Genomic DNA, 21,856 nt, shown 5'->3' with positions numbered 1-21,856 from the left:
GGCAGGAGTGACCCCGCCTGCAGCCCTCAATAAACCGCTGTCCTGTTATTTTTATAGGGACATATCCTGCTTTTAAATGGTCTACTTCTACATGAATAACATAAGTTATAGCTGATTAATTCGTAGATAATACACAGCAGGAAAAACGACTTTAGGCCTGTTCTCTGTTGCTTGAAGCTGACTGGATGAAGTCTAGAGTCAGATCAAATCGGCCAGATGAGATTAAGACGTTTTATCGGCTGAAATGTTGCTGATTCCAACACTACCTTCCAACCCTGAAGGGTTCTCAGCTGAAATTTTGATTTGTGTAACAATGTTTTAACGACGGGGGTTGGGGGCCATGTTGAAGGATGCAAAGCACTACCACAGATTTGGACCTGCGGTTCCAAACTTCCAGCACCGTTCCTTTGAGGCCGCTTCTAACTTTAACTTCAGGCAGTTTATAGCTTTCATTTCTCTGCACAAATCCATACAGGAACATGCAGTTAGACGCACACATAGACAACACCTGTGCATCTACGTTTCTGTTTATAATGCTTGTGGACTGTCCTCTTTGTCCTCTGAACCAATCCGGTCTGTCGGGGCTTCAATTTAAGAAAGCTCCTGTTTGATACTCTCATGCCTGTCATACAAATATCAAAGCATTGGGAAAATAAATTGTTACAATTTTATAAATGTATATTTTACTTTAATACAGGACAAATTTAAAGGTTTTAGCCATAATGTGTACCAGCTGATGCTCATTATTGTGAGGTACTCTAGTTAATATAGAGCAGGACTTATCTAAAAGGAAGGTGAAAAAGATCCATATATATATATATATATATATATATATATATATATATATATATATATATATATATATATATATATATATATATATATATATATATATATATATTATATTTAAAATGTCCACAAGGGGACTCTTTAAAGAGTTGACGCTCTGGTTTAAGGAGCTGGTTTATCTGGTAAAGTTTTATCAGCTTTAACACAAAACACGCATTTTTCTCCTGAATGTTAAAACATTTACTGATTTTGTCAAATTATGTTTTATCATATTTTTTTTTTTTTTCTAATACGACAGCTTGACTTTTTTTTAAACTGCATTTATTTTCTCAGTTTGCTTCGCTGTCTCGACATGTCCGGTTGGACTTCCGGTCTCATTTTCAGCCAATAGAAACGCGGGGCGGTCAGGAAGGGTCCGCCCCATTTAGTCGCCAGCGAGGGAAGGAGCTGATCAACAGTTTTTCATGGTGAAGATGTTGCATATTCTCTGCTGAGCCGATTCGTTAGTGTTCAGAAATAATCTGCAGCTCATACACAGACAGAGAAGAGGGAGGAAGACGGCAAAGCTTTGCTCTGTGGCTAATTTACAGCTAAGCCCCACCCTGCTGAGCCGGTCCTCTGCTGGTTTTCATGAAAAATGCCTTTAAAACAGTTTTTTTAAATGACTGACAAGTTATTTCAACAACTGTAACTGCCTGTCCGTTTGTCACTGGCACACCCGAATTCCCCACTGCAGGACAATAAAGAAAAACTGATTGTCTTATTTTCATTAACACTTTAATTGACAGATACTTTTCCGTTCAAACTTGACACACCGACTGATGGAATCGAACTCGCGACCCTGCACAGGTTCTCTTGTAGAGCTACGCCCTGATTGGCTGATTTTAACCATGTCGCTGAACGTTAACTCCTCTCTTGCCGCTTGTCTCTGCTCGTCAGATCCAGAACCGGCAGACTGTGATGGAGCGGACCGCTGACAGACCGAGGTAAGCGAACCGGGTCAGGCTGTTCTGAAATATCACCAAACAGGTTCTGGTTCTGAGTTCGTGTCAGATGTGCCAGGAGTCATTTATGGAGCTTAATTAGCAGTACCAATGGGGTTCTGGTTCTGTGTTCTGACCCAGTCTGAACGAACCCAGAGTTCTGCAGGCTCCAGCTGGGCTTCAGAGGAAAAGTCCTTCTGGGTGTTTCTCTGCAGCCAGAAGTTCTGATTAAATCTGTTCAGGAGGGAACAAAGAAAATCCAGCAACAAAGCTTTGAGTTGCTGGTTCTAAACCCATCAGGTCAGTTTGCTTTTAGCAGCTGCAGCAGACGTGTTCAGGGTTCGGGTCCGGACCGGAATGCTGCCACCAGCTGGCAGTGAAAGGTTCGGATCGGCTAGAATCAGACAGATTAGTATGAACATAAACGTGACTCCATAGATTAACAGTTAATAACTGGAGATGTGATTTCTTTAACTCCTCGTTCCAGAAGCGTTCTCCTCCTGGGATCCAGATGATCCAGACTTTAGAACTGAATCTCTGTGACTCATTCAGTTCTCTTCATGTTCTGGTTTCAGTCTGGATCACAGATTTACCAAATAATCTGCAGTTTTACTTCGATCGGCTCTGATCTGCAGGTCAGACGCTGAAAATTCAGATTTTTTTTTCTGTTCATTAAATGCATCAGAATGTTGCAGCAGTTTGATCGTTGCTGCTTTTGTTTTTAATTTTAATAAAAATCTGGTTTCAGTCAGAGAACAATGTCTGGATCCATAGATGTGCACAGATGACCCGGATGTGACCGGTCCGGTCCGGGTCACTGGTTCTGATTCTGGTTCTGGTTCCACTGGTCAGAACCTCCAGGTTAATCATGGAGTTAGATCAGAAAGTTTATTCCTGTCAGGTTCATGTCTGGAACGGGTCAAAGTCCAACTTTTATGGTTCCTCAGGTTCTGCACCGCGTGTCGTTGTGTTTAAGCAGAACAGAACTTTTCAGCTGCAGAACAACAGAATCTGCCTGGAAGCAGGTTCTGTTAGCCCAAAGAAGGAGGTTCTGGTTAAATAAAGCCAGGTAAGTCCTGGGCTGCAGGCAGAACTCTCTCAGATTGTTTAACAGGTTCTGGACCGTTTGGACCTTTTATTCCAGCTCTTTCTGTTGCAGCTCAGAACTTCTGTAGCTTCTATAAATGTTATTTATGTGAAGCAGAAGAAAATCAGGCAGGAAGTTTATTTTAAAAGATTCTTCTTTGATTAACTGTCCCGTCTGGTTCCGTCCAAACGGTTCTGCTGTAACAGAGGAGCAGATGTGCTGTGACCATAATTAGTGTGGAACATGATTTAAATGGATTATTTCTGCTAAATGTGATAAATGAGGAGTCAGACCAGCAGCTGTTGTGTGTAGAGTCCAGTCCTGGTTGCTTTGGCCCGGTTCTGGTAGCAGAACCTTCCTGTGATGCGGTGAAGAAGCTGCAGACGTGTTGATGTCTCCTCTGCCTCCTCCCTCCTGCAGAGGATGCAGTACTGCAGCACCCGCGGTGCCGTCCGTGGTCGGGACTTCAGGGAGGTTCTGTTCTCCGGGTTCGCCCCGGATGGAGGGATGTTCATGCCGGAGACGCTGCCGGTGCTGAGTCCAGAGACGCTGCGGTGCTGGAGGGGGCTGACCTACCCCAGGCTGGTTCTGGAGGTCTCCTCCCTGTTCATCCCTGCTCCGCTGATCCCCAGAGACCACCTGGAGGGTGAGAAGTTCTGCTACCAGAACCCGTCTGGTACCAGAACCCGTCCTGCATGATCGTTACATCCACACCGACTAAAGGAGAGACTCTCAGGAGAGAGAAACTAGAATAAAACTACAGGTTTATTGATCTGAGGCTACATTAATGCACAATTATGTCACAGGTTCTGTGTTTTCTGAACATTTAGAGCAGAAACCTGTAAAATAATACCAGCAAACGTGATTTAATTAAAGCATCGTTAATAAGGCAGCATGGAGGAGACGTTTCATTAACAGGATGATGTTTTTTTTCATATCTGCTGAGTCATAATTAATTAATTAATTAATAATAAATAAATAAAAACAGGATGAAGTTTTTTTCATATCTGCTGAGTCATAATAAATAAATTAATAACTTAATTAATTAATAATAAATAAACAAATAAAAACAAGATGATGCTTTTTTCATATCTGCTGAGTCATAATAAATAAATTAATTAATTAATAATAAACAAATAAAAACAGGATGATGCTTTTTTCATATCTGCTGAGTCATAATAAATAAATTAATTAATAATAAACAAATAAAAACAGGATGAAGCTTTTTTCAAATCTGCTGAGTCATAATAAATAAATTAATAACTTAATTAATTAATAATAAATAAACAAAAAAAACAGGATGATGGTTATAGCGCCTTTCTGGCTCAAAGCGCCCCCTGCTGGACGTCCTGGGTGGTCAGTGGTGAAAAGTGGATGTTTCAGTTTTCACCAATTTATCTGCAACCTGGAAGTTTTTCTGAGTTTCTCTGGATTGTTATGAGTGTTCCTTACAGGAACATGTGATGGAACAGAACCGGGTCGGCTAAAGAACCATGCAGTGAGCTGAGCTGGTCCAACAGAACCACACAGAGGCTCATTCTCTGCTGGTTCTCTGCTGTCTTCCAGTCCTGGTAGGTGAAGCTCTCTCAGGTTTCTCGGTTCCTGACGCCGTCCGGATCACCAGGCTGAAAGACGGGTTGTCGGTTCTGGAGCTCTTCCATGGAGAAACCTTGGCCTTCAAGGACCTGGCCATGAGCTGCACCGTGCACTTCCTCAGCTACTTCCTGCAGAAAGACCGCAGCCGAGCCGTCGTCCTCGTTGGTGAGCTTCCTCCTGGTGGAGCTGCCGGGTTCCTGGTCCTCTCTGAGCTTAAATTCATTGTTTTATAGTTCTGGGTCAGCAGGTGGACCTTCAGGGTTAGAGAAGAAGTCTGATGGAGGTCCTTAACTAAAACTCACCCTGACGTCCTCCTGATCTGCTTCTCCTCTCAGGAACATCAGGAGACACGGGCGGCTCGGCCGTCCACAGCGCCAAAGGTCTTCCTGGTCTGGATGTTCTGGTGGTGTACCCTCAGGGCCGCATCACGGCGGTCCAGGAGAAGCACATGACCACCTGCCTGGAGGACAACGTCCACGTGTTTGCAGGTAGAAGCTGCCCTCAGCTCTGAGGTCAGGCTTTAGAAACCTGAGCTCTGTGTCCTCCTGCAGCCGACGGCAGCTCTGACGACATCGACCGGCCGATCCGGCGCCTCTTTGCCGATCAGGATCTGGTCCGGAGCCACGGCCTCATGAGCCTCAACTCCGTCAACTGGTCCAGAATCATGGTCCAGGTCGCCCACTTCTTCTACGCCTACCTGCAGCTCAGCGGCGTGGAGGAGAGCGGAGAGGAGCTGCCGGAGCTGGAGGTGGTGGTTCCGACCGGAGGAGCCGGGAACATCACAGGTGAGCAGGAAGGTTCTCCCATCAGAACCTGGGAATGTTCTGATGCTGATTTTCATCAGAGTAGTTATGATGTAAATATCCTAAACATCTTCAGCAGCGCTGCTCCTCGGTGTGAAGGCTGGACTCCTCCTGATTATGAGCAGAAATATTAATAATTACAGTAAAAATTAGCTTTAATTAGCAGTGACTTCCGGCGGCGCCCCTGGCGGCAGCAGCCGAACACAGCTCTGTACCAACTCGCAGACTTTTTGCATAAAAATGCATAAAAATGCCGCCAAACTCGCTGGAAACCACTCATCTACCCAGCCGATCAGTACTTGACCGCGAGCGCCTGTTGGAGTTGCGATCAAGTTGTGTTTTTGGACTTTTAAATACCACGCTCGACTGCTTACGTGACTGTGGCGTACTACGGGTACCAGCCCCGGAGGCCTGTGAAGCGGCGGCCTCGACGAGCAGCTCACGCCGGAGGAGAGCGACGCGGAAGCGGTGTAGCCGGCTGAAGAAGCGCGGGTGCCGAGGAGGTTTAGCAGCGAGGCTAAAGGCTAACCCATTCAGACCGCCGCTACCATCCATCTGGCTTTCCAACGTTCGCTCACTGGACAACAAAATGGACCATTTACAACTCGAGCTCTCTACAAAGAGAGAGTTCAGGGACTGCTGCGCTCTCATTCTGACCGAGACATGGCTTTCATCATCAATCCCAGACAACGCCGTTAGCCTGGAGGGGCTAGCTACTTTCCGCGCCGACAGACAGACAGAACTCTGCGGTAAGTCCCGAGGAGGCGGACTCTGCGTTTACATCAATAACACCTGGTGTAAAAATGCTAGATTAGTCACAAGTCTCTGCTCTCCGGACATTGAGCTTATGATTATTAGCTGCAGACCTTTTTATCTGCCTAGAGAGTTCACTGTTGTTATCATAACAGCGGTTTACGTCCCTCCCAGCGCTGATACTAAAGATGCTATGGGTGTTCTCTATCGGACTATCTCTGAGCTGCAATCTGCACACACAGAGGGTGTTTTCATCATTGCTGGGGATTTTAACCAGGCAAATATGAAAACTGTTCTCCCTCATTTTTACCAACACGTGGATTTTGCAACTCGGGGAGAGAACACTCTAGACTTAGTTTACACAAACATAAAAGGAGCATTCAGGGCAGCCCCCCGCCCCCACCTGGGCTCTTCAGACCACCTTTCTGTGATGCTTATTCCTGCATACAGGCCCCTGCTGATCAGAGCAAAACCAACAGCGAGGCAGGTGAGGGTGTGGACTGAGGGAGCAATGGAGGCGCTCCAGGACTGTTTTGAGTGCTCTGACTGGAACATGTTCAAAGCTGCTGCAACTTATGAGGACAAGATCAACGTTGATGAGTACGCCATGACCGTGTCAGCCTACATCAACAAATGCATTGAGGACGTCAGCACCACCAAGACCATCATCACCCGAGCCAACCAACGACCCTGGATTACTGCGGAGGTCCGTCAAGCACTAAAAGCGGAACTCAGCCTTCAAGTCTGGTGACAAGGAGGCTCTGAGGACAGCGAGAGCCAACCTGAACCGTGCCATCAGGCTAGCAAAGCGGAACCACAGCCAGAAAATCCAGGAGCTTTTCCACGATGCCAGCAACACCAGGAGCATGTGGAAAGGCATCCGGGCGATCACTGAATACAACACGCCCCCCCCCCCCCCGGTGGGTGAAGTTGATGCCGACTTCCTCAATGGACTAAATAACTTCTTTGGGAGGTTTGAGGCACTAAACAGCACTCCAGCAGTGAAAGCTGTTCCCCATCAGGAAGAGGAGGTCCTCTGCCTTGACACCGCCGACGTGAGGAAGACTCTGAGGAGAGTCAACCCGCGGAAGGCCCCAGGTCCCGACAACATACCTGGGCAGGTGCTCAAGGAGTGTGCAGGTCAGCTGGCTGGTGTCCTCACAGACATTTTTAACACCTCGATGGACCAAGCCACAGTGCCAGCATGCTTCAAGTCTGCCTCAATCATTCCGGTGCCAAAGAAACCTCAAGTCACCTGTTTCAACGACTACCGGCCTGTTGCACTGACTCCCATCATGATGAAGTGCTTTGAAAGGCTGGTAAAGGAACACATCGTCTCCAGTCTCCCCCCCAACACTCGACCCGTTCCAGTTTGCCTACCGACGGAACCGCTCCACTGAGGACGCCATCTCCTCTGCTCTTCACCTGAGCCTGGCACACCTGGAGGAGAAGAACACGCACGTGCGGATGCTGTTCCTGGACTTCAGTTCAGCGTTCAACACCATCATCCCACAGCATCTGGTGGGAAAACTGGAGCATCTGGGCTTCAGCACACCCCTACGAAACTGGCTGCTAGACTTCCTCACCAACAGACCTCAGTCGGTCCGGGTCATCAGAACACCTCTGATGTCATCACCCTCAGCTCTGATGTCATCACCCTCAGCACGGGCTCCCCTCAGGGCTGCGTCCTGAGCCCCCTGCTGTTCACCCTGATGACTCACGACTGCGTCCCCAGGTTCACCACCAATCACATCGTGAAGTTTGCTGACGACACAACGGTGGTGGGCCTGATCAGAGACGACAACGACCAGGACTACAGAGAGGAGGTGGAGCAGCTGGTGGGCTGGTGCAGAGAAAACAGCCTGATCCTGAACATGGAGAAGACGAAGGAGATCATCGTCGACTTCAGGAAGAACCGGCCTCACCACGCTCCACTGCTCATCAACAACTCAGCTGTGGAGGTGGTCAGCAGCACCAAGTTCCTGGGGGTGCACATCACAGACAACCTCAGCTGGACTATGAACACCATGTCACTGGTGAAGAGGGCACAGAAGCGACTGTACTTTCTGCGGAGGATGAGGAGAGCCCACCTGCCCCCGCCCATCCTCACAACCTTCTACAGAAGCACCATAGAGAGTATTCTGACCAGCTGTCTCTCTGTGTGGTGTGGAGGCTGCAGTGCCTCCGACTGGAAGAACGTGAGGAGAGTGGTGAGGACAGCAGAAGGGATCATCGGGGCTCCTCTTCCCTCCATTAAAGACATTTCATCTCAGCGCTGTGTGTCTCGAGCCCGTAACATCATCAGGGACCCCTCACACCCCCACCATAGACTATTCTCCCTGCTGCCCTCTGGAAAGAGGTTCCGCAGCATCCGTTGCAGGTCCACCAGGTTCTGCAAAAGCTTTTTCCCTGCTGCCATCAGACTGTTGAACTGCTGAAGTATAAAAACGGACTGTGTACCACACTCGACCCGCTAATTTGCACATATGTATGTATCCTTCAATATCGCTGCTGCACTTTTTCCGGAAACGTACTGCAAAACTGTTTACAATGCAACTGTCTATTGTTAAATCACTGCTGCACCTTACTGCATATTTGTTTACATTGCTTACATTGTCTTTACATTTAAATCTGCCTACTGCTCACTGCTGCACCTTATCCGAAAGTTAAATTGAAAGTTATCCTGTATTTGACGGTGATTTACCACTGCATTTTTCTTATCCTGTACTGTAAATTCACTGCAAGGTATCCTGTAGAGTTACTGCAATCTTTCTGAGCTGTATGAAAAAACGAAATTTCGTTCTGTATGCACTCTGTGCTACAAAATGACAATAAAGAAAGTCTAAGTCTAAGTCTAAGTCTAAATTCCTTAATCACTGCAAACCAATAAGGTGGAGACAATTAACCAATCAGACGGGGAGGAGAAACCGGGTCAGAACCAGAACTCCCTGGAGGGACGATATACCCGTCTGGTCTGGGATGGATGGATGGATGGATGGATGGATGGATGGAGAGATGGATGGACAGATGGATGGATAGATGGATGGATGGATGGATGGATGGACAGATGGATGGATGGATGGATGGATGGATGGATAGATGGATGGATGGGTGGATGGATGGACAGATGGATGGATGGATGGATGGATGGACGGATGGATGGACAGATGGATGGATGGATGGATGGATGGACAGATGGATAGATGGATGGATGGACAGATGGATGGATGGATGGATGGACAGATGGATAGATGGATGGATGGACAGATGGATGGATGGATGGACAGATGGATGGATGGATGGATGGATGGATGGACAGATGGATGGATGGACAGATGGATGGATGGATAGATGGACGGATGGATGGACAGATGGATGGATGGACAGATGGATGGAGAGATGGATGGATGGATGGATGGAGAGATGGATGGATGGATGGATGGATGGAGAGATGGATGGATGGATGGATGGATGGATGGACGGATGGATGAATGGATGGACAGATGGATGGATGGACAGATGGATGGACGGACAGATGGATGGAGAGATGGATGGATGGATGGATGGATGGAGAGATGGATGGATGGATGGCTGGATGGAGAGATGGATGAATGGATGGACGGACGGATGGATGGAGAGATGGATGAATGGATGGATGGACGGACGGATGGATGGAGAGATGGATGGATGGATGAATGTATGGAGAGATGAATGGATGGACGGACAGATGGATGGATGGAGAGATGGATGGATGGATGGAGAGATGGATGGATGGATGGATGGATGGATGGATGGACAGATGGATGAATGGATGGACAGATGGATGGATGGACAGATGGATGGAGAGATGGATGGATGGATGGAGAGATGGATGGATGGATGGCTGGATGGAGAGATGGATGAATGGATGGATGGACGGACGGATGGATGGAGAGATGGATGGACGGACGGATGGATGGAGAGATGGATGGATGGATGAATGTATGGAGAGATGAATGGATGGACGGACAGATGGATGGATGGATGGATGGAGAGATGGAAGGACGGATGGATGGATGGATGGATGGATGGATGGATGGAGGGATGCTCCTTCAGCGCTGGTTTTCCCTCAGGCTGTAATGTAAATGGTTCCTGCCTCCACCATCAGAACTGGGTCAGCAGAACCGAGTCGGATCAGAACCGGGTCAGCAGAACCGGGTCAGCAGAAGCGGGTCGGATCAGAACCAGAACACAAACATGCGTCGCTGATGAATTAAAGGTTAAATGTTGTCTCTGTGGCAGCAGCAGATGCAGAATAGGCTCCATGTTTGTAGTTTTCTCCTGCTTTGTGTCCGCCAGCCGCCTACATCGCCATGGAGATGGGGCTGCCTCTGAAGCTGGTTGCCATGGTGAACTCCAATGACATCATCCACAGGACGGTAACCAGCGGCGATTTCTCCATGGCAACCAACGTCACCCAGACTCTGGCTCCCGCCATAGACATTCAGGTAGGTACCCTGAACGCACCACCACTTCCTTTAGGTTTATTTTAACATTCAGCTAGGCAGCTAGGAGACCCTGAACGCACCACAACTTCCTCTAGATTTATTTTAACATTCAGGTAGGCAGCTAGGAGACCCTGAACGCACCACCACTTTCTTTAGGTTTATTTTAACATTCAGCTAGGCAGCCAGAAAACGACCTTGAACACACCACCACTTTCTTTAGATTTATGTTATATATTATTCATTTATCTTTATGTTCTGGTTTATAAGAAATCAGGTTGAACCTTTCTATTATCCTAAAACAACTGAATAATATACTAGTACTTTAATATGAATAGTTTTATTAATGTGCCTTCTTTAGTTTTAATCATTAAATGTTTAATAAGTTCTTTATATTTAGTATTTTATTTATTTATGATTAATTTAATTATTTTCTTTAATTTAACTTTAAAACAAGGACGTAAAGAGGATAATTTCAGGATAAAATAAGAGTGAAAACCAGGACAGAAAAACACAGTAAAAAAATAGTGAATTAATGTTCTTTTGTTTTCCATCTTCTTAATATTTATTCTATGTATTTTATGGATTTAATAAAAAAATATTTAAATGGCTTTAATGAGCATTTTGTGTTTGTTTTCTTCAGTAAAAGTTTGTTTGACATTTTAATCAAACCATATTTTTATTTATGTCTAATTAAACTATTAAACTTCTGTTTATACTGATAGATTTTTCTGAGCGTGCTCAGATGGGTTGGTAGTAAACCGGCTTTCTAAATAAAATGTAACAACTGAAGTGAATACAGCCGGACCCATCAGCATCTCTGGACCTTCTGGTTCTGTAGGACCCGTACAACATGGAGCGGATCTTCTGGCTGCTGCTGGGCAGAGACGGAGCTGCAGTGAAGACCATGATGGAGGAGTTCCAGCGTTCCCATCGCCACGCGCTGACAGAAAGCTGCCGTAAACGGGTACCGCTCTCTCAGGGTCGGTGGGAACATCCAGAACGTCGATCTTCAGCCTCATCTCTCCTCTGTTGAACCCGTAGCTGTCGGAGGTTCTGGTGACCGGCGCCGTGAGCGATGAGGGGATCCTGGAGACCATGAGGAGGTGCTGGGAGGAGAACCGCTATGTGTTGTGTCCTCACACCGCCGTGGCTGCATGGCACCACTACCACTGTCCTCACAGGCCCGCCATCAACAGGTGGGTCCGCTTTTATTAGTTTGAAAAAATAAAACATATATATTTGCTTTTTTATTTTGTCTAGTTCTGGGTTTTTAAATGTTTTATGGTGAATTTTAAATGGCTGAGCTGGTAAAACTTTTATCTGTAAATTTAGTTGTGCTATATTTTGTTATTGGTGCTTATTTTTTGTTTTTTCTTTTCATATTTAATTTAATTTTGCTTTATTTTTATATTTTAATTCTTTCCACTTAGGACATATCCATGTGTCTTTTATATGTTTTCAATTGTTTTAAAGGTTATTTTATCAGCAGTTTTGTTTTCTTTAAATAGATTTTGTTTATTTTGTTTTAGATTTGATTCAATAAATTAGAATAAGTGTTCTCACAATATTTTATTTTGGATGTTATTTTTTTTCATATTTCATTTATTTCTGTCCCAATTTACTCTTTTTGTCTTTTATCTCTGTTTGCATTTATCAGCAGTTATTTTTCTGTTTAAACATGTTTTTTTTATTGATTTTCTTTGTTTAATTACATTAAATATAAATACCTAAACACTATTAAAGCTGCCTGATTAGAGCCCGGTTCCCGTCGGCACCAGCTGGAGCTGCTGAGTCATGTTTGTGGGTCGGTTCTGTTGCAGATGCTACGTTGCTACAGCATCTCCAGCCAAGTTCCAGGCAGCCGTGGAGAAGGCGGGTCTGCCCTATGAGCCTCCTGAGGCTGTGCTGGCTTTGGACCGGTTACCTGCTCGGTACCAGAACCTGGAGAGGAGCCCGGACTGGTGCACGGACTGGGAGAACCAACTGAGGCGCTGGATCCAGTTAGTGAGCAGAACCAGGAAGGACGGAGGAGTTTGTTACGCCCAGACTCCATAAAGACGTTTTTATGGACGTCTTCTTGTCTCTGGTGGACTCTGTCCTGAGTGGACATGTGACCCGCCTGTTTGAACAGTGATGTCATAAAGCTGCTCCTGATCAGCAGACATCAAAGCATCAAACAAATCTTAACGAGGGACGTCAATTAAACACCGGCTGTTAAAGCGTTGCAATGTTAAACGTTTTTTAAACATCTCAATAAAACTAATTCACATGTTTATGAGCAAAGGAATAACAGCACAACTGTAATAATTATTACAATAATAATAATATTGCAATGATTAAAATGCATATTTCATATAATTAACATTGTATAAAAATTGATCCTTTTGCTGTTCTTTGAGACTTTTGTATTTCTGCTGCTGTCCTGATCTCATTACGACAATAAATCAATTTTATTCGGTTCTCTAAAAGTGTTTCCTCTTTCTGTTCCACAGTGTGATCTGTCAGGATGTTAAATACATCCTCAGGTTCTTTAACCTGGAATGAACAAGTTTACACACATCACACCATCTTATTACTTAGCAAAGACTCCAGAAACAGTGAAGGAAATTGTCCGTAGGAATTATGAAGCACTTAAAACTGCATTCATTACCGGGAGCATTCATAATTATCCGTTTTAATCATTTCTATGAAAGCATCCAGGCAACAGCTGCAAGTTTTTCATCTGTGTTTCTCTGTATTCTCTGTGTTCTGGCGTGTTGGACACGTCTTTCAGACCAGAACATGGTGCCAGGATGGAGGGACAACAAAGATCTTTGAGATAATTTTGCTGCAAAGCACTCTGGGAAGGATCTGACAGCTGCTTTGTTTCTGATTTTATGCTCAATCTGCTGTATCTGACTGAAAATCTATTTATCTAACAACATGGCACCTCCCAGCATGGTGGACATTGTCCCTGGCAATCTGAGGAAACTGTGAGATGAAAACAAGACGTCTCATGATTAAATCTCCAGTAGATGAACATTAACTAAAAGTTAAAAGGTCCAAAGAGCTCACCAATCATTGTGAGATGTGCTGTTTGCAAAGCTGTTACAAAACTGTGAAAAAGTATTTCCTCCCCTGCTGATTTCTCATGCTTAGGTGTTTTTTGTCACACTTTGAATGTTTCTGCTGATAAAGCAAATTTGATTGACCATTTTAAATACAAAAGGGAGTTTTATTGTCATTTATTGTGGTGGAAAAGCTATATAAACCAACCTGACTCTTTGTAAAAAAAAAATAATAATAATATATATATATATATATATATATATATATATATATATATATATATATATATATATATATATTCATTGCACAAAAAGCAAATAAAGCGTGTTCTCAATAAACGTGTATAAATCTAATTTATTGTAAATCAAGGTTCACCAGAATCTGCTTTATTGGTCAAAATTGTGTTCATAAATAAGTAATTTCCCTTTGGTTTCACGCGCTGGCAGTTTAAAGACGTGGTAAGTTGTTAATGTAGGGAAAACATGTATGTATTCATGGTTTATTTATGTTTAAATGGTTAGAGGAGTGTCCTTTGAGGCGCTGCCCCGTCGGTGCCGACACTGAAGTGTCCGAGGACACCTGAACGCAGCGCAGAGCCAACATGGCGGCGGGTAGCTCCTCCGTCTCTTGTTGTCTCTGAGATCCGTCAGGTGGAGCTCCGGCAGCGGCCAGGACCCGAAGGAACGACCCGGACAACAGATGCCCGCTTCCCCTGCGTCCCTCCCGGTTCTCTTCCAGCGGCTCTCCGGTACGCTGGCGGCGGACTGACGCGGCGGCGGCGGCGGGCTGAAGGTGGAGCGTCTCCCCGGGTTTCCTCACCTGTCTCCCGGGTATGACTCACCGCAGGTAGGGGCGCTGCGGACTGACAGGCTGGCTGTGCTCATTTCCGGGTTATTCTGTTTGGTTCTGTTTGGTTCTGGTTGGCTGTGTGACAGTCAGCTGATCAGAACTCGTGGTTCTGTTCGTTGGGTCACCTGGACTCTGCAGCCAGCGGCACATCTCGGGTTCTGGCTGTGATGATGTGGCTCCACCCTTTGGCCGCTCAGATCAGGTGACACTCCCACGTCCACGTCACCCTGACCAGCATCACGGACTCTCACGCCATCAGGCAAAACATTATGACCAGGTCTTCAGCTCTGGGTCCCATCTGGACCTGCTGAAGGTCAGCGGTGGTGTCAACCTGTCTGCTGCAGGAGGTCCAGACTGATCGGGGGGGGGGGGGGGGGGGCCGCCAGGTGGACCCGCCAGGTGGACCCGCCAGGTGGACCCGCCAGGTGGACCAGAACCAAGGCTGGGCTTGGAGAACATCATGAGATCCCAGGAGGTGGCGTCAGACTCTGGGTCGGTCGGTTCCCCAGCAGAACAGAGTATCAGACCGCTTCCACCAATTTCCCATGATGCATCATGGCGTCCAAAGGCTGCGTAACGGAACAGGAAGCGATCCATCAGCTCAGACGTCCTTAATCTCCATCATCAAGATGTTCTGCAGGAGCTTTTGGGTCCACATGGACTCTCTGGGACGTTCTGTGCATTATTCTCTCCCGGTTCTGTCAGAACAGATGAGTTCTGGTGTTTTTGGGTTCTTCGGGTCCAGCCTGCTGCTGATCTCCATGGATGTGTTCTCCGTGGTTCTGCAGCAGCTTCTTCCTGACGTTAATCTGCTGCTCAGAACCTCTTAGACCCGTTTTCAGTTTATGGGTTTGATGTTCTCCACCTCCGGGGTTCTGCCTCCTCTCCTCCTACGGCGGCCATCTTTCTGTCACTTCATGGTCTTGTTGCTTTATTGAACCGGGTCTGCGTCTCTTGGCGGACCTACCAACTCCGAGCCCAGAGTTCTCCCAATGATAATATGACCCGGTGGATCCGCTCAAACAGAACCCCCCAGTTTATCTGAGCTGGACACGCTTGAGACGGTTCTGGTCTCCGGTTCTGTTGTCGTGACCGTGAAGCAGCAGCGAACGGATCCTCAAGGGTCTCCCTCTTCCATCGGCATACCAAACATGGCCGCCGGTTCTACAGGTTCTGGTCGGGGAGGGAAGGTTCTCTATAATAATTTAATGATGTTTCTCGTCTCAGTGATTCTGTTGTTAAAACTTTAATTTATTTAATTATTTTTATTTTAACTAAACTTTCTTTTTATTTGTTCACAAGAAATGTATTCATGTAAAGTTGTCAGGTCGTTGTTCCTTTAGAACCTTTATAGAACCGCTTTAGTCGTCTGGATGAAGGACCCGCTCAGGGATTTCCCAGAAGCCCCTGCGGCGCTGTTCTCCGTCAGTCATTCCTGTTTTCTGCCCCCCAGCAGGTCGACTCCGTCCTCTGAACTGATCCCTCCACATTTCTGACGATGTCCTCGCCTCCAGCCAAGCCTTCCTCCTCCTCCTCCTCCTCCTCCTCCCAGCTGCAGCCCTCCCCGGCGCTGGACTCCCTCTCCGTCTCCTCCCTCCTGTCTGGGGACCTGGACGATGATGACGATGGAGGACCAGGAGGCGAGGAGGAAGGCCTGGGAGATCTGGAGGTCAACCCCTACGACGGTCTCCCCTTTTCCTCGCGCTACTACGCCCTCCTGGAGGAGAGGCGGCAGCTTCCTGTGTGGCGGCTCCGCCAGAGTCTGCTGGAGAACCTGGAGAACCACAACATGGTTCTGCTGAGCGCGCCCAGCGGCACCGGGAAGAGCACCCAGGTGAGCAGGAAGTGGAGGAGACACCTGCGTGTTACAGAAACCTGTAGTTCATAATAAAGGTAGAACCGTTCTATGAGCTCCTCTGCTGGAGCTGAGAGGAGAAACCAGCCAGCTGGAGGAAATTAAGGCAGAGATGGTTTATTTCTGATTATTTCTCAGTAACTAAACGATTCAAAGTGCTGAACATGAACAGAACCTCATTACAGAGGGAAATGTTAGAGATGACGTTAACAGAGGTGTAAACTTCTTTAGTTTCACTGGAAGGAGCTTCAGCTCCAACATTCACAGCTTCATTGTTTCTGTTTTTATATTAACAAACACAGAAAGCATGAAATAACAGTAAATTGTTTCCATTCATAATAAGAAGGAAATTAAGTAAATGCTTAAGGGTTCTGATCTGAAGTAGTTTACTTTTCTAAAGCTAACTAGACTAACTAGTCTTGTGTTGTCTTGGGATGACCTGACTAAGATGGAGGCTCCTCTCCTTCAGGCTCATGGATGCCAGGATTTAATTTACTGCCCACGCTCCTTCAGTCACAGACTCTCTGCTTTCATTACGAGCTGCTTCCTCCCTGCTTCCTTCCTGCTTCCTTCCTGCTTCCTCCCTGCTTCCTCTCTGCTTCCTCCCTGCTTCCTCCCTGCTTCCTCTCTGCTTCCTCCCTGCTTCCTCCCTGCTTCCTCTATGATTCCTTCTTACTTCCTCCCTGCTTCCTCCCTGCTTCCTCTCTGCTTCCTTCTTACTTCCTCCCTGCTTCCTCCCTGCTTCCTCTCTGCTTCCTTCTTACTTCCTCCCTGCTTCCTCTCTGCTTCCTTCTTACTTCCTCCCTGCTTCCTCTCTGCTTCCTTCTTACTTCCTCCCTGCTTCCTCTCTGCTTCCTTCTTACTTCCTCCCTGCTTCCTCTCTGCTTCCTTCTTACTTCCTCCCAGCTTCCTCTCAGCCTCCTTTCTGCTTCCTCCCTGCCTCCTTTCTGCTTCCTCCCTGCTTCCTTTCTGCCTCCTTCCTCCCTGCCTCCTTCCTGCTTCCTCCCTGTTTCCTTCCTGCCTCCTTCCTGCCTCCTTCCTCCCTGCCTCCTTCCTTCCCGCCTCCTTCCTGCTCCCTTTACATCAGGAGGACCAGAGCGTCACCTTTGACCCCCAGGCGGTTCGCTCTGACCTCGTTTCCTGTCTCATCTCCTCCCTTTTAGCTGAGCTGCAGTTTAACTGAGGTCAGATCTTCTGTCTGTCGTCTCTCAGGGAAACGCCTTGTGGTTGATCTCTGATTAAATATTGACTCTGGACCGGCTCGGCTTTCATGCTCATTAAACTCAGACCTTTGGCTGTAAAATCTTTATCCTGTGATGTTCAGCTCTTTGAGCTTACAGCTCTGATCCAGACGTGTTTGAATTATTTCAGATTCCCTAGAAAACCCGTTTAAAGCCTCCAGAGCAGCTCGTTCATCACTTCTAAGTCCGGTTAACGAGGATCTGAAGGGCCCTGTGCTCAGCGGCGCCCCCTCTCTCCTGTGGTCTCCCCTGCAGGTGGCGCAGTGGTGCGTGGAGTTCGCTCTGTCCTTTGAGTTTTCCCACGGCCTGGTCTGCTGCTCCCAGCCGTACCCTGAGGCGGCGCTGAGTCTGGCTCTGCGCGTGGCCGACGAGATGGACCTGAGTCTGGGCCTGGAGGTGGGCTACAGGGTGCCGCACGACGACAGCTGCACACCTGACACCTTACTCAGGTAAGGGGTCTGCAGGCCTGAGGAGGCACCTGATTGGTGGCAAGAGCCGGCATGTTAAAACAGGAGGAGACATTTAATTACGTTTTAGAGGCTTTTATCTGTTTGCTTTTGAATCAGTGTAGCGTCCAGCTCAGCAGCAACCAGAGAAAATAAATCCATATTATTGTTAAATGCGGCAGATTAAACAGATTTAAGTGTAACAGCCTGATTACGCTGGGAACAGACGACCATATAAGCTCCTCTAGGGGAAATATTCACATTTCAGAAGCTCAAGTTTGTCCTAAAATCCAGAGTTAGCGATTTTTCCAGAAGTTTTCCCCAAGTCCCTTTTTGAATAACTTCGCAAGAGCGAGAAAGTCTTACCTGATCTTCTGCTCCTCAGGGGGATCACATCTTAAAAATCTCCCAAATCCTCTCTGGTCTTATTTCCTTCTACTGAGGTCTTCCTCTTCTTCTCATAAACATGAATTCATTTTGATTCCTGCGACTCTCAGCCATGTTCAAAGTCTACAGTGAGAGCAGCAGAGCTACAATGAACGGCTAACACGAAGCTAAATGCTAAGCTAATCACTAGGCTAGCTGCTAAGCTAACTGCTAAGCTAACTGGATACATAAGCACTAGAACTGCGCAGCTAGCAAGCAGAAACTAAGAAGGAACGAGCACGCAGACTGATGTTAGGTGAGTCCATCAGAATGACGGTATGTACCAGTAGACGAGGAGATTCAGGATAGAAGGACCATTTTATGATTTTATATAAGTGTTTGTGAACACCTCAGTGAGCCGCGCTCAGGTGAGGATCCTCAGGTAAAGTCGACTGATCTGGACCCAATCAGCCTTCAGATGTGACCCAGAGATGGAGTCGTTTAGTTAGAACCTCTTCCCAGCCGAGCTTCTCTGATGTCTGACGGTTTCTCTCCATCCTGGAGTCGTGGATGAACACAGCAGGGTCTCTGATCCAGATGTTCATCCCTCCTGAATCCCGGCGGTTGATTCTGGATCGTTTGCAGGTTTGTGAGCGACGCTCTGCTCCTGGAGGAGATGATGTCGGACCCCCTGCTGCGGCAGTACGGCGTGGTCATCCTGGACGAGCTGCAGGAGCGCACCGTTCCCACCGACGTTCTGCTGGGTCTGCTCTGCGACGTCTGCCGGCAGCGGCCCGACGGCTTCCGGGTGGTCCTCCTCGCTCACCCCACGCTCGCCCCCCGCCTCGCCGCCTTCCTGGGGCCCTCCGTCCCCCACCTCTCCCTGGACGGCCTGCGGGGCGAGCCCCCGGACCAGGAGGACGGGCGGGGGGCGGACATGAAGGCGTCGGGCGGAGTGGAGATCATGTACCGGGAGCTGTCGTCAGGGAAGGAGCCGGCGTCTGCTGCCTGCCACATGGTGCTGGATCTGCACCGCCGCGGAGAGGAAGGAGACGTGATGGTGTTCCTGGCCAGCTCCCAGGTAATGCTTTTATTCCTGCAGTATTCTGATTGTAGTTTTAACTTTACATAAACAAAATAAGGCTTCAGCTCTAAAAGACACGAGTCATTAAACAGGGAGGTGGGCTGGACCGACGCTTTAAGTGACATTCATGAACAACATCGATCTGAACTAAAGAGCTTTTAAAAGAACGAGGTCCAACAATGGCCGCCACTCTCTGGAGAGCTGGTACGGATGATGCTGGGAAGATATTCTAAGGGAATCACTTTGGAAATAATTTATTTATAGTTGGGACTTTGTTTCTGATCCACTGGAGGAGAATGTTTTTCCCAGGATCCGGGTCACTATGGAGCTAAAACGGTGACAGCTGCAGCGACTTCGAAAAGAGATTAAACATCGTAAAATTAAACATCGTAAAATTAAGCATCGTAAAATTAAGCATCGTAAAATTAAACATTGTAAAATCAAACATTGAAAAATCAAACATTGTAAAATTAGATATTGAAAAATAAAACATTGTAAAATAAAACATTGAAAAATTTTAAATTGTAAAATTAAACGCTGAAAAGTCAAACATTGTTAGGAAGTAAAAACTTAACATTTCTCATTTTATGCTGCAGCTTTTATTCAATCAGATGTTTTCAGTCTCTGCAGAGCTCCTTCAGCTATGATGTCACTACAAGCTGATTTAGGGGGCGGGGCTAAACTGAAGACCCCTTCATGGACCCTTCGTTTTTCTGCTACTGTCACTGGTTTAGCTCCATGTCACTACAGTCATTAGCTGAATCAGCTGATGATGATGATGATGATGATGATAATATTAATGAAAATAAAACCCTTTCTTGTGGTCGAGCAGCGGTACTTGACCGGAGCTTTCCATAAGTTCACTGCAGGTAAATAATGATGAGTACTGGAAAAACGGAGGGTCCATGAAGGGGTCTTCAGTATAGCCTTGCTACCTAAATCAGCTTGTAGTGACATCGTAGCTGAAGGAGCTCTGCAGAGACTCAGAAAACATCTAATTGAATAAAAGCTGTGGAATAAAATTATAATATCATCATAAGTTTACATTCTAACAATGTTTGACTTTTCAATGTATAATTTTTCATTGTTTGATTTTACAAAGTTAAATTTTAAAAAGCCAAATCTCTTTTTAATGTCGCTGCAGCTGTCACTGTTTCAGCTCCATAGTAACCGGGTCCCACTCAGTATTAACATTAAATATTTTCTTTATTTCACAGAGAATCTCGGACCAGAATGTCTGAATTTTATAACATGACCAGAAACATGAGTTGGATTTCCCACATTAGTTTAGCATCTAAGACAAAAGGAGGAGAGACATGTAACCTGAGCTCTAATTGATCTTTTACTGCTCTTCCAGGTTTATTTTTTTGCATTAGACCAGATTTAATCCCATGTTTCCCCGTCTATAATAACCACCAGTTACATTTAGACAGATCCTTAAATATACGATAAAAGAGCTCAGACACTATTTCAGTTTTTGTTGAAACAGCAGATATTTCATGTTGTACCATCAGCAATGTGATGTTTTATTTTTTAAAAGCGACAAAAGTCCCGTTTTATTCAAGTTGTAAATGTTGCTAAGGTCTTCAAATGACTTAAGTTCATCATTTGAGAAAATATCCATGTGTGTTTTATTATATGTTCACTGAAGTGAACATGGATGCTAACAAACCTGCTATGTTTTTAACGTATTGATGTAAAAGGATTTATACAATAAGTTTTAGTTTCTTTAAGGCTGTAAAAATGCAGCAGAAAGTGAAAGATCTGATGATACAGAAATAAGAGTTTCATTAGAAATAAATCAGGTTCTGTGACTCATTAGAGGTGAAACCTGAAGATCTTTGCTCTGAATGCAGCGGATCCTCCTGCTGAGGTGTGGTTGTCACCTGATCTCCTCCTGGTCACCTGACCTCCTCTTGGTGTTTCGTGTCTGAAACAAAAGGAACCGGTCTGACGGACCCGGGTTCTGCTGCCTGCTGTAGAGTTTCAGGCCCGGTCCTGATGGGACTCCTTCCTGTCTGGGTCCTTTAATACCGTCAGCAGGAACACCTGGTTCCTCAGGATGTTCTGCTGGGTTCCTCAGGATGTTCTGCTGGGTTCCTCAGGATGTTCTGCTGGTTCCTCAGGATGTTCTGCTGGGTTCCTTAGAGCGCTGAGCAGAACATTCCTGTCCAGTAGGTGGCAGTAACGGGCCTTCTGGTTGGTTTACTAAACGACAAGAAAATCTGGGAAAAAGAAGGAAGGAAACAAGTGGGAAGGAAGGATGGAAGAAAAGAAAGGAGGAGGGAAGGACCGGAAAAAGGAAGGAAGGAAGGACAGGAGGAAATAAGGAAGGAAGGATGGAAGGATGAGAGAAAAGAAGGGAGGAAAGGAAGGGAGGCAGGAAGGACAGGAGGAAATAAGGAAGGAAGGAAGGGGAAACGAAGGAAGGAAGGAATGAAAGAAGGAAGGGTGGGGAAAAGAAGGAAG

The 21,856-nt window shown here is 46.4% G+C and overlaps 2 protein-coding genes across 4 annotated transcripts; both read left to right on the top strand.

Moving 5' to 3' along the window:
• The first annotated feature begins 1,615 nt into the window (after positions 1-1,615).
• On the top strand, positions 1,616-12,966 carry LOC118556058 (threonine synthase-like 2). Of its 2 annotated transcripts, none has more exons than XM_036129979.1 (9): positions 1,616-1,775; positions 3,280-3,505; positions 4,426-4,620; positions 4,791-4,943; positions 5,007-5,240; positions 10,350-10,498; positions 11,337-11,462; positions 11,540-11,694; positions 12,319-12,966. In XM_036129979.1, exons 2-9 carry the CDS (start codon positions 3,283-3,285, stop codon positions 12,551-12,553), a joined length of 1,470 nt encoding a protein of 489 aa, XP_035985872.1. In that variant the 5' UTR covers positions 1,616-1,775; positions 3,280-3,282; the 3' UTR covers positions 12,554-12,966. The 2 variants fall into 2 exon arrangements, with proteins under 2 accessions (XP_035985872.1, XP_035985873.1); XM_036129980.1 differs by lacking the exon at positions 1,616-1,775 and adding an exon at positions 2,756-2,841.
• A 1,141-nt stretch (positions 12,967-14,107) lies between these two features.
• LOC118559309 (putative pre-mRNA-splicing factor ATP-dependent RNA helicase DHX32) lies at positions 14,108-19,450 on the top strand. 2 transcript variants are annotated; one of them, XM_036129976.1, is made up of 4 exons: positions 14,108-14,392; positions 15,852-16,229; positions 17,747-17,940; positions 18,949-19,450. In XM_036129976.1, the coding sequence occupies exons 2-4, from the start codon at positions 15,894-15,896 to the stop codon at positions 19,433-19,435; spliced, it is 1,017 nt and encodes a 338-aa protein (XP_035985869.1). In that variant the 5' UTR covers positions 14,108-14,392; positions 15,852-15,893; the 3' UTR covers positions 19,436-19,450. The 2 variants fall into 2 exon arrangements, with proteins under 2 accessions (XP_035985869.1, XP_035985868.1); XM_036129975.1 differs by having other exon boundaries at positions 14,109-14,392; positions 15,849-16,229.
• The last annotated feature ends 2,406 nt before the right edge of the window (positions 19,451-21,856 follow it).

The sequence above is a fragment of the Fundulus heteroclitus genome, unplaced genomic scaffold, assembly GCF_011125445.2.
Source record: "Fundulus heteroclitus isolate FHET01 unplaced genomic scaffold, MU-UCD_Fhet_4.1 scaffold_269, whole genome shotgun sequence".
Lineage (NCBI taxonomy): Eukaryota > Metazoa > Chordata > Actinopteri > Cyprinodontiformes > Fundulidae > Fundulus > Fundulus heteroclitus.
This window is presented reverse-complemented; position numbering and strand designations above follow the sequence as displayed.